Source organism: Monodon monoceros, unplaced genomic scaffold (assembly GCF_005190385.1).
Source record: "Monodon monoceros isolate NGI ecotype Baffin Bay Population unplaced genomic scaffold, NGI_Narwhal_1 Super_Scaffold_7, whole genome shotgun sequence".
Taxonomy (NCBI): domain Eukaryota; kingdom Metazoa; phylum Chordata; class Mammalia; order Artiodactyla; family Monodontidae; genus Monodon; species Monodon monoceros.
Window position 1 is genome coordinate 93,212,714 of NW_021703784.1, and position 12,560 is coordinate 93,225,273.

Genomic DNA, 12,560 nt, shown 5'->3' on the forward strand with positions numbered 1-12,560 from the left:
GGAGAAGTCGGGAAGAGGGAAGCAATTAGTCCCCGTAGTAATAGCCTGGGTGGACCAAGGCTCAGCTTCTGACACCGCGCGCTCGCACTGCGTGTTACCCTCTTTGGTCCTCACGACATTCCTGTGGGACAGATCATGATCCCCATTGTACAGATGAGACTCTCGAGCCCTAGAGACACAAAGTTGACGTGCTCAAGGAGTTGCAGCCAGTGAGAGGCAGAACAGGGACTCCTTGTCTAAGGCTCTTAGGGGTGTACTGGGGGCGGGGGGAGGGGGAGGACAGGAACTGTTGTGGTGTGAGGGCAGGGATGGGTTTCTGAATTGATAGCACGGCAGATGCCTGCATTCTTCAAGTAAAGAGCGCATTGCTGTGCTCCTGAAGGTCATCTGTAAGCCTGTGGTTTGTCTGAATCCATTTTTTCAACCATCCTGCCTTCCCTCCACCAAGATCATTCTGTTTCTGGAGGCGTCTAGAGACTCTGGCTTAGCATTAGATAGGGCAAGTGCCGTCTCCCCTTCATTATAGATAAAGACCTCAAGGGCATGTTCAGTTAGAGGCACTTCGTGTCCGGAGCTGGAGAGCAGAGAGCAGTACTTAATCCATTTTGGAGAATTCCCTCAGCAGCTATGGGCTTGTTAGAGGAAAAAAAAAAAAAGGAACCAAAGTGTCCCTTCCTCCTCTTCTCATGAGATTGTTTTTAAAGGACGGTTGAGCCATTATAGATTAGATGTTTATCAACTGATGTACTAAGATTAGGGACCAGGAAAGCTGTGATATCAAGGGTCCCTCTTTGATGATTCCCAGGAGATGGAGTGGACAGGATCATGGGAGAAGATTAACAGATAGGCAGTTGATGGGTTTTCTCTTTAACGAGTGTTTAAAACCAAGGAGTTCTGAGACCTTGTGTTCCCATCTCTCTTTAACACGCCCCTCGGTAGTCCTTTGGTTTGTTTGCATCGTTTTGGAGCATGTGTGCTTGTGACCTTGTTGCTCGAGGGGCAGGGTTATTCCCAGGATATGCTGGCTCTCCACCATTCTTTCCTCACCAAGGTGTGTGTGCCCTGCTAGGAGAGTGAATGCCCCTAGCAGTGGATCTATTAAATGCCCCCCTCCTGACCCATTTATATTGAGGGAACAACTAAAGATAGTCCTGTGGAGAGCCTGCCCACACAATTTTCAGCTGCTCTATTGCTCTGCCTCTGCTTCAGTTTCTATAGATAGGAGGTTGGGTTTGACAAACATCCTCAAATGACCGGCCATCCCTAGCATGGACTAAGCCTGAGACTTTGCCCCTCTCCCAGTGGCAGTGTGCCAGTCAGAGCAGAGTAAATAGAATGCAGGCTGCTTGCTTGCTGCGTTGTCACGGAGTTTCTCCTTTTTGGGGGTTTTGGAGGACATTGCATGGACTGCCTACTCCTTTGTGGTAGTGGAAATTACAGATCAGCAACAAAAACTCTGTTGCTGATTAAACTCAGATTCGCTAGAAACTAGGAGTTTTGTGGGTCACCCTTTTGTGATTGTGCTTTTGAGTGAGTGAGAGAGAGAAAAGGAATGTGGCAGTTCAGATGCCTGTGTCAAATCCTGAAGTCAGAGACTGTGTAGGAATGCAGATGTTAATTGAGCAATTATTTAATGAGTGCCTAATATCTGCCAGGCACACTGCTAGGTGCTGCTAGGGAAATAGCAGTGAAAAAGCAGATGTGGTGTCCAGAGCTCCTGGAACCTACATTTGCATGGTGCAAGACAAGTAAACAACCTTAATTTAGTAGAACTAATGCCATGAAGTAAATAAAATAGGGGGACAGACTAGAGCAGTGGTTCTTAACCTTGCTGCACATGGGAATCATTTAAGGATCTTTAAAAGATGTCTGGGCCCCCTTCTCTCCCAATTCTGATTTTATTGTTCTGGGTTATGGTCTGGGCATTAGGGTCTTTAAAGGTGTGATGTGCAGCAAAGCCAGAGAAGCACTGGACTAGAGAACCCCAGACCTGAGCCCGACAGCCTGGGATATGTATTGCAGTGCATTGGCAAGAAGTCTGATTTGTTTTGGCATCCGAAGAAAGAGGTGAAATCACACAAAACAGATCAAATACGATAACTGCTCCTGGAGCTGGGCACAGACACATTCGTACCAGCCCCGCCATATTCTTTGCTCCCAGGTTCAGAGCGAGGGCAGAACTGCAGACTGTTTTGTGCACTCGGTTGGGTTTTGGGGGAGTGATGGAGCCAGCTGTACCTCTGTGTAACTACAATATGTGTAATCTTCCAGTGGCTGTTTCTGGATCTGGAAGTGACCTGGGAGAATTGTGCTGCAGTGTAACATTCTAGCTCTGTAAATCTTTCAGTTGCTGCCTCTGAGAAGCCTCCCTCAGAAGAGTGGGCCCTGGGCCATCTGCAAGAGGTGGGGGGAACCAAAATCTGTATCTCTGTTATCCTCCTGCACTTCCTACACTGACTCCCACACAGCGTTTTTCAGCAGAAAAATCAGATTAAAATAACCATGAATGGCCCTTCCTAAGAGTAAAAGTGGACAGAGAAAGGCAACCAAGAACATGTACATTTATTAGCATAGGAGAAGGGCTTGCATACTCCTTGCCTTGGTGGTAGTGGGAAGTTTATAGGCTAATTGTAGCATTTGAGCCTCAGGACTTTTTTTTGCCAAGCACTACTTAGCTAAACCCTTTGCCGTTTTCCCCAGCCCCACCTTCCCCAGATTTACTGCGTCTAGAAGGAAGTACTGTAGTGAGAACCATAAAAAAAAAAGAGGGGATGTGAGCCCCTTCTAGATTTAAAAATGGCCCTTGCAGTTTTTCATTACCTTTCTCTCCCTACTGCAACCCAGATGGGTCTTGGCAACAATTCACCTCACCCTTTATTTATGTCATTTTCTCCTTGGCTCTGTGCTACACCTGTATTCAGGAACTTGGGGGCAGAAGGAGTTGGTAGAAATAAAATATCAGCCCAAATCACTCAGAACTAGTGAATGAGATGACCTGGGAACTCCCCAGCATGCCTGGTGAGAACAAGTGAGTCTCTCTTCCCAACGCCGGGAGCTAAACACTGGTGGACTGTCCAAGTTGGGTGGTTCTTCCCTGGAACTTGGTCAGCAAGAAGGTCTACAGGCAGGGAAATTTGAGTTTCTCTGAGTTGTTCACACTGGTACCCAAGAGTCACTTTATTGTTCTGCTGCTGAGGAAATGTTTCCATTTGCCTAAAAGGGATGAAAACTTTCACATTCATCTTTCTCTTTGAAATTAGGAAAGAATAAACATATTTTTAGCTAAGTGATACGTAGAGATCAATCCCTGCTATGGATTGTGGGTTTGGGTTATCCTTTTCCATGGGGCTTAAAGCGCTCTTAATTACTTAGGAGAAATTAATTTATATTAATAGCCTATGTAGCCAGTCTGGGCTGGCCAATGATACCATCATTACAGTTAACCTTGGCTTGAAGCAGAGAAACTTGGTCAAGGGCGATCTAGACCCAAAAAGAGAGTTCACTATCATTTTCCCTCTTCCTATTAATAACAAACAAAATATTTCTCAGCACAGAATCTGCCTTCTCTAGAGAAGTCCTTCCCTAAAAGATCTGCGTGTCTTTTATTTTAAAGGGCTAGTTCCATGGAGTCCCTGAATTACTGAGTCCTTTTAGTATTTTTTGAAATCCCAATTTGGTTTCTTCCAGTTCTGTCTGCTTCTGGCTCCAGAGCACTTACATAATGCAACTAAGCTGCACATGTTGTCTAATCCAAAGGGTGAGCTTGAACTCTCACCCAGGACGGTGTGCTCTGAATTTCAGCCATGTGAGCTCAGCTTGGAGCTGCCAAGGGTGAGCTGCCTGCCCGAACACTGCCACCTCCAATGCCCAGGCCAGTTTTCTTTAGAGTCCCCCCTCATTGGAGTAAAGAGAAACTGGCCATGTGGAGACGAGGGCTCTAGGGGAGTACAAAGGCCCAAGGGTCTCTCTGGTTAAAGAATGCGCCCGCTGGCCCCAGTGAGCTTTTGCCCAGGGCCAGCACTACTCCGCTGCCCCCTGTCCCTTCTTGGCAGTCCTCACAGGTGGTGCCCTAGCAGTGGCTACTCTTTCTCTGTCTGCTTGGAGGCTGGGGCTCCTGGGGGCCATCATGAGGCCTCCCTTCCTGGAGGAGCCCTGCAGGGCTTGACTGGGGAGGCGGGGAGTTGGAAGTAACAGCATTTCTAGAGGGCCAAAGGGGAGGCAGAAACCAGGCTCTCAAAGAGAGGAAGTTCAGTGAAAACAAACTAGAAGCAAAGAAAGGCAACTTGTAAATAGAAGCTAGAAGTAAAATTCAGTTTTCTGGGACAGTGCTTCTGAACCTTTGATGTGCAAAGGAGTCACCAGGGGATCTTGCTAAAATGTGGATTCGGTTTCTGGAGGTCTGGGATGGAGCCTGAGATCCTGCATTTAAGCAAGCTTCTGGGTGATTCACAGCTGTTGATCCCCGGAGGAGCAAGGATTTGGTAGCAAAGGTGTTGGCCTACGAGTAGGGCTGTGCTGCTCTCTGATGGCTGAGTCCCTGGTGGCACAGCCTCGGTGCTCAGGGGGTAAGTCCTGGTTGAGAGGCAGTGGAGCCTGGTGGTTAAGAATAAAGACGCCAAGCCACACTGTCCGGGTTTGAATTCTGGCCACCTGTTAAGTGAATGATGTTACGCAAATTACTTAATCTCTCTGTACCTGAGTTTTCCTCATCTGTAAAATGAGAATTAAAGGAGGTGATATATGTAAAACAAGTGGGATAGTACTTGGTTCATTGTAAATGCTCATTGAATGTTAGTTGTTGCTGTTACTGTTATTATCCTTTGGTTGCTGAGTCCAGAGTCGTGCCTTCCGCTCACTGCCTCGGCTATAGACTTCTCTTGTCAAAGAAGAAAAGGGTTCTCACAAGGTTATCTGTACTACAGAGATGCTGCAAGGAATCTCTCCTTTTAATAAACGAGGTCTAGAAATAAAGTCTGCAGAAGGCAGCTGGAACCTAGCTTTCATGTGCATGCCAGTCCTATTTGTAGCTTCAAATCAAAGTCCTGGGCAGCATGGTGGACTGTGAAGGCTGAGGCCCCCAAAGTGCGTGGCAGGGCCATTCCTGGGCGCCGCAGGACCCTCTGTCCTGGGCTTGCAGAATCTAAGTCACCAGTTATCTCTAGGCATTCTGCCTGGCAGGGCCCAGGTTTCAAGTGGCACAGAGGCAGTTTACACGGGTCTCTCGTCTTTTCCTCCTGAGAAGAGGGTGAGGCCTGGGAGGAGGCCAGAGCAAGTGCAAGTGCGTCACTCTGTCTTAGCTTTCCTTTTCTGAGGGTGACAGTGTTTCAGAAACAGGAATTTGCAGAGGTGGAGCTTTGGCTTTGCATAAAGCAGCATTCAGCCTGTCAGTCTCCCATCGCAACCCCTTGGAGAGTCTCTGCCTGCTCGTGAGCTAGCCTGATGCTTCGGGCTGAGCCCAGGACTCAGCTCGTGCTGGAATGTGGGTCTGTGGCATTCTCCGCCTGGCAGTGTCAGGTTATCGACATCAGAGGTGGCAGCAGGGACTGGTTCCAGTTGGCAGCCTGGGAACAGTCGCTGCTTCTGTAAGCCTGCCATAGTCAAGGGAACGTGATGTGCTGCATAGGAGCCACCAGGTTTCGTTGTGCTCAAAATAAAATCCGGTGATTCCCGTCGTTGACAGGCCTGGGTGGGAGACCCCAGCATAGATAGCAGGAGGTGTCCATGAACAAGGCTCACCTGCCAGGGCATCGTTCCTGAGGAAGAAGAGCAGAATGTCAGTGGATTACCTGGAGTCACGTTTGTGTTTGCCGCAAACACACGAGATCCTGCAGGAATCTCAGCCCCTGGAGCAGTGTTTGATGTGCCACTGAAAGGCTTAAGAAATGCGGCACAGAGAAGAAAACATGGTTTGAGTCTGACCGAGAGACGGATAGTTTGTTATCCCAGCTTTGTCACTCAATAACTGTAATCTTTGGCAAATTAATTCTCCTCTCTGTATCTCATTTTCCTCATCTATAAAAAGAGGATAGTATTTTCCTTCAAAATGTGTTGAGAGGGCTTCCCTGGTGGCGCAGTGGTTGAGAGTCCGCCTGCCGATGCAGGGGACACGGGTTCGTGCCCCCGTCCGGGAAGATCCCACATACCGCGGAGCGGCTGGGCCCATGAGCCGTGGCCGCTGAGCCTGCGCGTCCGGAGCCTGTGCTCCGCAACAGGAGAGGCCACAACAGTGAGAGACCCACATACCACAAAAAAAAAAAAAAATGTGTTGAGAGAATTCAAAAGAAAACACACTTAAAAAGCATAACAGGCATATAATAACATTGATAACATTAGTTGTCTCTGGAGAGGGGGATGGATTAAATTCCTTGGGGAAGCAGGAGGAGGAGACTTTTTACCGTGTACCCTTTTGTAACTTGAATTTTGAACCACATGAAGAGTTAATCTGTTTAAAATGTTAAAGATAAAACACATAATCTGTTTAAAATGTTAATTTAAAGATAAAACACATATCATAAAATGTATTGGTGGAATTTCTCAGAAAGGTGATTATGCCTAACCGAACAGGTGATAAATTTTTGTGGTCCTATGAAGTAAATAAATAAAACACTGAGGGCTCTCAGGCAGTGTTAATTTCCTTTCCCTTTCCCATGGTGATCCAGCTCGCAGGCTAGGTCTCCTAAGTTGCTGGAGTCTCCCACACCTCAACTCCCACCCCCGAAAGCATGGGAGGATATCTTACAGAGAAGTGCCTCCTCCCTCTTGGGACAAAAACCTGGTGGCCAGAGCCCTGGAGAAGCCTGGAGAATGAGCTACCTGCCAAATGAAACCCTGGCAACTGGGGACTCAGCCCAGGCTGTGGGACCATGGGACCGTGGCGGTAGACATCTGTGCAGCCCAAAGCATGAGTGCGGAAAGACAAGGGAGTCTGTTGGACCAGGGTAGGTGAGACTTTCCAGGGCTCTTGCAGTCTTATTCCTCTGCTAATAGGACCTCGGGCCTCCATACCACGGTACTGCACTTGTCTTTCAGATGGCTTTCCCATCTGTCCTCCCTTTTGATTCTCACAACCACCTAGTGGTGGGAAGATATTTACCCCCAGGGCCTGAGGCCAAGAGAGAATAAGTGACTTGCCTGTAATCACAGAGGAACAACACGAGTAGGAGCAGCTCACACTTATCGCAGATTTCCTACATGCCAGGCTCTGTGCTAAATGTTCTTCGTGCATTATTTGGCTTTCTTAACAATTCTGTGAGATAGGTACCAACACCAACTCCATATCACAGATTAGCGGTGGGGGGGGGGGAAGCTAAAGTCACACAGCTAGTAATGACAAAGGCAGGATTTCAGCGGAGGTGGCACTGATCCTCTACCATATCACACGTCAGCCAGAACGCAGTAGAACCATGCTACTTGTTGGGCATAAACAATGTACCAGCTTCTCCCTGCTTTGTTAGGAAAGAGTAACTCTTTGTTGTGTTACCACCAACAAGGGCTGTGTGGGTTCTGCAGGTTCCTACTTCAGTCTCTGGAAGATTTGGACACAAGTTTAAGGAAACTGAACTCCCGCCTGTTTGTAGTCCGGGGACAGCCGGCTGACGTGTTCCCAAGGCTGTTCAAGGTAAGTGTGCAAAGTCCAAGAGAAAATAGTGAGAGTCTGCTCCAGGGTTTCCCCGCAGACTGAACGAGACAGTATTCTGACTGAGGAAATGGAAATGGTCGGGGACGGTCTGACCACTGCTGCTAGGGAAGTTGGGAGCAAATGCAGCCAGTCAGCTGCCAACAGAATGGAAACTGCGTTAAGGAAAAATTCTGTGAATCCAGTGTCTTGTTGGAAAGTTCCCATCTCCGTCCAGACATGGGATGTGGCAAGTTATTCCACCCCGGATGCCACTGGCTTCCTTAGATGTTTTCTTGGCTCAAGCCAGCAAGATTTATTAGGGCTCTTCCTACGCCAGGAGTTTGAGGGTGAGGTTTCCTATTGAGCAATGGGCGTTTCCCATCTTGCTTTGCTTTGCTTTGCTTATTGGAAAAAAAAGTCAGCCTCTCTGAGGAAACATCCCTACTTCCTCTGTGAATGATTGATAAAATCTTCATTTAGGTACCATATAGGCCTCTGTTTGCTATACCAGGTAGCCAGCCCACTTTTCCCCCCAACCCCTTTATAAAACACAGTTTCTGAGGCCCAAACAGAGACGAAAGTGCTCGTGGACAGAGGGCTCTAGGACGTTCTCCCCTCATCCCCAGCGGCACACAGTTGTTTTTCTGCCTCTCTCCACCCCAGCTTCCTTCCCTACTCTTCCTGGGGGAAAAGGCAAGAGCAAAGACTTAATGTCAAGGCCATAGCTTAGTAAACACTTCATCATTCACTTTACGTCCCCGCACAAATGCCACGGTGCTGATAATAGCCAGCATTCATTGAGGGCTGACTATGAGTCAGACACTGTTCTAGGTAAGTGCTTCACATACATTAATTCACGTACTTCTCACAGTGGCCCTCAGAGGTGGGCGCTGCTGTCCCTACTCTGCAGATGAGAAACAGTATCCTGGGAAGCTAAGGGTGATGGTCTAGGATTTGCGCCCAGGCTCCGACTCCAGGGCTGTGTTCTTAACCACCGCACCGTTAAATACATTTGCCTCTCTTCTGCCTCTGCATTGTCCCCTCTCTCCCAGCACCTCAGAGGCCAACCCGCTAACAGCCCAGAGATACAGATAGATCATTCATTCACTGTATGTTATTAAGCTTCTACTGTGTACTAGGCCCCATACTAGGTCCTAGGGTAATGAAGAATAAGCATGATTTCTGCTATGAGCATTCACACTGTAATGGAGGAAACAGGCAAGTAATGGGAAGCTTCATTGCCGTATGATAACTGCTGTGAGGGAAAACGGGCAAGGTTCAGGAGAATCATACTGAGGGAGAAGGCCTAGGAGGCTTCTTGGAAAAGGTGTCATCTAATAATATTTTTATTATTATTCACAGGGTTATGAGTCTTTAACAGTGTAATCTGTATGAACTGCTAAGCATGGTACTTGGCTCATAGTAAGTGCTCAATAAATGTTTAGTGCTGCTGTCCTTGAACGAGGGATAAGCAACCCTGCTCAGGACTCACATGCAGCAGGGCTGAGTCAGGACCAGGCTGGCCTGTGCCCGGCCAGGACATTTGCCCCGGGCATTCAGAGTTTTAAGGGACCATGACCAGAGACTTTGGTTGGAATGTGGTTTCCTTCTAGCTAGTTGCATGCTCTAGGGCTTTTTGTGGGTTTTCTGTACAACTTTTCACTGGGCCACTTTCTCCCAGCTTTGCTAGGAAATCTAGAAATTTCTACCAGACATGACTAATGACTTGGAAAAGAATTCCCTTCTTTTTAAATATGTGGCCCCTCTGGTCTGATTTCTCTGACCTCTGGGCTAAGGGCTGCTCCTCCTTTCCCAGCTCTCTGAGACCTGGAGCCTATTAGCTGTGTTTCCTACTGGCCTCAGGAGTGTTGCTGTGGAAACCATCAACACACTTCACACAGCACAAGTCTGCCAAGAAAACTAGGCCAGAAGTTTTCAGGGCCCTGAGGAGCTCTGGGAAAGGCTTGCCAAGCAGGCGGAATATGGCGATCCTGTCCCCCGCCATCTTTACCAGTGAGTCAGTGCCTTTCTGGGATTGGAGGCTCCCCTGGGAGCATGTATTTATATCCTCCTGCTGCATTCTCCTACCACAAGGACACAGCAAGTGCACAGAGCTTCCCACCTCTCTCCTGATTCCACCGAGACCACTAGCCTCGGGCTCCACTCTTGTAGGCTGCTGGCCTCACCTCAAAGGCCTGCCCTCCTCAAACCTTGTGGATCTCAGATTTTTGGTTTTCCAGTTCAAGTCATTGTCCCTAGTTTGTTCTGCAGCCCATTCTGTCAGGTCTCTAGACTTGCTCTGTACCCTCCCAGGAGAGAGCTGAGTGCCCAGCTTCTTTCTCCCCAAACAGTGTTGAGCATTACAGATTCTCTCCCCACAGGAATGGGGGGTGACCCGCTTGACCTTTGAATATGACTCTGAACCCTTTGGGAAAGAACGGGATGCAGCCATCATGAAGATGGCCAAGGAGGCTGGTGTGGAGGTGGTGACTGAGAACTCTCATACTCTCTATGACCTGGACAAGTAAGAGATGGGCCCCAGGGGTCAGGTTGCCAATTGTGGGAGTTGATGATTTGGGCCCCTGCTGAGTGGAACTCAGGGAGATTCAGCAATAGGGCCCCCTGGCACATGAAGTATGGCGTTTTCTAGAAGCTGGAAGAGAATAGGTCAGAGTTGGGGCCTGTAGAGCAGCTCAAAGAGCTTACCCGATTTGGGTGCAAAGAGGCTTATTAGGCCCAAGGGACAGAAGCAGTGAGGCTCCCCACCCAGGATCTTCATAGATCTGCTCCTAACACGCTCCAGTCCCATCTATGCCACACACTCCCGCTTCTGTCCTGCTGCTCAGAAACTGCCCTCTGACCTCAGTGGGCCCTGTCTGTCGCCCCTCCCAGCAGATCTCTGTCCTCATAGACACAACTTCTGTTCCTGAGATGCGTTCCCTGGGCTCCCCTGGCTATCTGGGTTTCCCGGCCATGCATTTAGATGTTGCTCCTGAGGCTCTAGAGATCCCTGCAGGGCCTCTGTGCTTTCAGAGGGCCTAGGAGGAAACCCTCTCCTCCCCTTCCCTGCGAGAGCTGTCACCCTCCTGCTGCTGCTGCCACTGCTGCCAAGCCCTGCTCCCTGTCCCTCTCCCCACAACCAGTGGCGGGGGTCACACAGCTCTGCATGTGAGCTGGGCTCAGCTCAGGGAAGCGCTGGGTGTGGAGCTCCTCCTCCTGCCACGTGCCGGAGGAGGGGTGAGGTACTGCAGGGGCAGCAGCCAACCTTCTGTCTCCACTAACGGAAGGGAGGAGAAAGGAACTGAGATATAAACTCGCCCAGCAAGCCCGGCTTGCGTAAGCTGCTTCTTGGCCAACAAGAGCCCTGGGAGTCTAGATGCAGCCCATCCCAGTTCATCCTTACAAAAACAGCCTCAGTTCTCCTCTAAACTCTCCTATATCTTTTCTTCCTATCTCAGTGCAGCTGTGTTTCCCTTGCTCATGAAAAAATACTTTTGTAAATTGCAAGAAAGAAAAAACCCTTGAAGTATTAGTTGTTACTATTAACCCCAGGCCCAGCCTCCGATTTAGGGTGGACAGGCTGTTCTCCACCTCTCTGTTCTAGTAATTGGGGCGCAACAAGGGAATGATTTTCCAACCAAGGAACATGTTTGCAGCTCTTATCGAAGAACTTCCTCGAGGCTTACGCTGGGATAGAGAGGGAGGCCCACGGGACTCCCTGTGGCTTGGACAGGCAAACCAAGGACCAAGAAGGCCAGTGGGGACTTTTCTGTGATTAGAGAGATATGGTCAGTCTCTGTCCTTAGGCGGCTCCACATCGGCACCAGGGAACCTGGAATTGAGCCCTAGCTTTGGCCCTGACTTGCTCCAAGCACCTGCTCCGGCAATCTAGGCTTCATATTCCCTCTCGGTAAAACGGAGATGTAGCCCCCCTTGTCCCCTCCTTTCCACTTAGGAGGGGGACCCATGAGCGGATGAGGAAAGCCACCCTCCAAGCCTTCGAAGTCTGGGCTCTTTTCTGGGTGGGCAGGGACCTGAGATGAAGGGTCTTGTGAGTGACGTCTGGTGTGCTTTGGGATTCCCAGGATCATTGAGCTGAATGGGCAGAAGCCGCCCCTTACCTACAAGCGCTTTCAGGCCATCATCAGCCGTGTGGAGCTGCCCAAGAAGCCTGTGGGCTCTGTGACCAGCCAGCAGATGGAGGGCTGCAGGGCTGAGATCCAGGAGAGCCACGATGAGACCTATGGCGTGCCCTCCCTGGAGGAGCTGGGTGCGTACTTCCTGCCCCAAGCCTCTCATGCCAGCACCTCCTTTTTTGTAAAAGAATTTGCCGTTTTTTCTTTTCTGTCAAAGTAATGCAGTTACTGTAGACACTTTAGAAAATACGGAGACATGAAAATGGAAATAACTCTATTACCCACCACCCAGAGAAAACCAGCCTTAATTTTGCAGTAGTCCTTCTGCAGTCTTTTTTCTGTTCGTATTTATGTATGTAATCTTCTGTTTCTAGTTCATGCCTCTATTTTTGTACTTTTCCCTCTCAGATACAGGCACAGCCTGGTGCTGGCATCAGTGGGCTTCTCAATACCAACATAACTAGTGTTGTTTCTGATGAAAGGGGGTATGTCGGCCTGTCAGGTTACTGACTACACCCTCTCTCCCCTTCCCGTTCCCCTTCCTCCCCACCATCCATTGTTTTGATCTGAACAGTTAGCCTTTCTCACCGAGTAGTCAGCTAACCTGACAGTGCCAGCTGTACAGGACTGTTCACCTGTCCAGAGTGAAGCTTGGGGGAGGTGAGAGAAAGGAGAGGAAAGGTCACGGTGGAAAGAGAACCAACGTGACTTAGAAAACATGGACCCATTAAGGATTATCTCAGCCCCACTAGCACCAGAAACACAGTGGTTCAGTTCCCACGAAGCTCAAAGAGCAGCCCAGCCTG

General features: G+C 49.2%; 1 protein-coding gene across 3 annotated transcripts in view; it reads left to right on the forward strand.

Annotated features, from left to right (window-relative positions):
* Positions 1-12,560, forward strand: part of CRY2 (cryptochrome circadian regulator 2) — a 33,687-nt gene that overhangs the window by 457 nt on the left and 20,670 nt on the right. The window contains exons 2-5 of one of the 3 annotated variants that reach the window (XM_029207800.1): positions 2,348-2,403; positions 7,510-7,618; positions 10,000-10,142; positions 11,704-11,888. In XM_029207800.1, the coding sequence (XP_029063633.1) occupies positions 2,348-2,403; positions 7,510-7,618; positions 10,000-10,142; positions 11,704-11,888 (493 nt within the window). Of the gene's footprint in view, positions 1-334; positions 6,939-7,509; positions 7,619-9,999; positions 10,143-11,703; positions 11,889-12,560 lie in introns of those variants that run through there. The other 2 variants (XM_029207799.1, XM_029207798.1) reach the window with 2 other exon arrangements.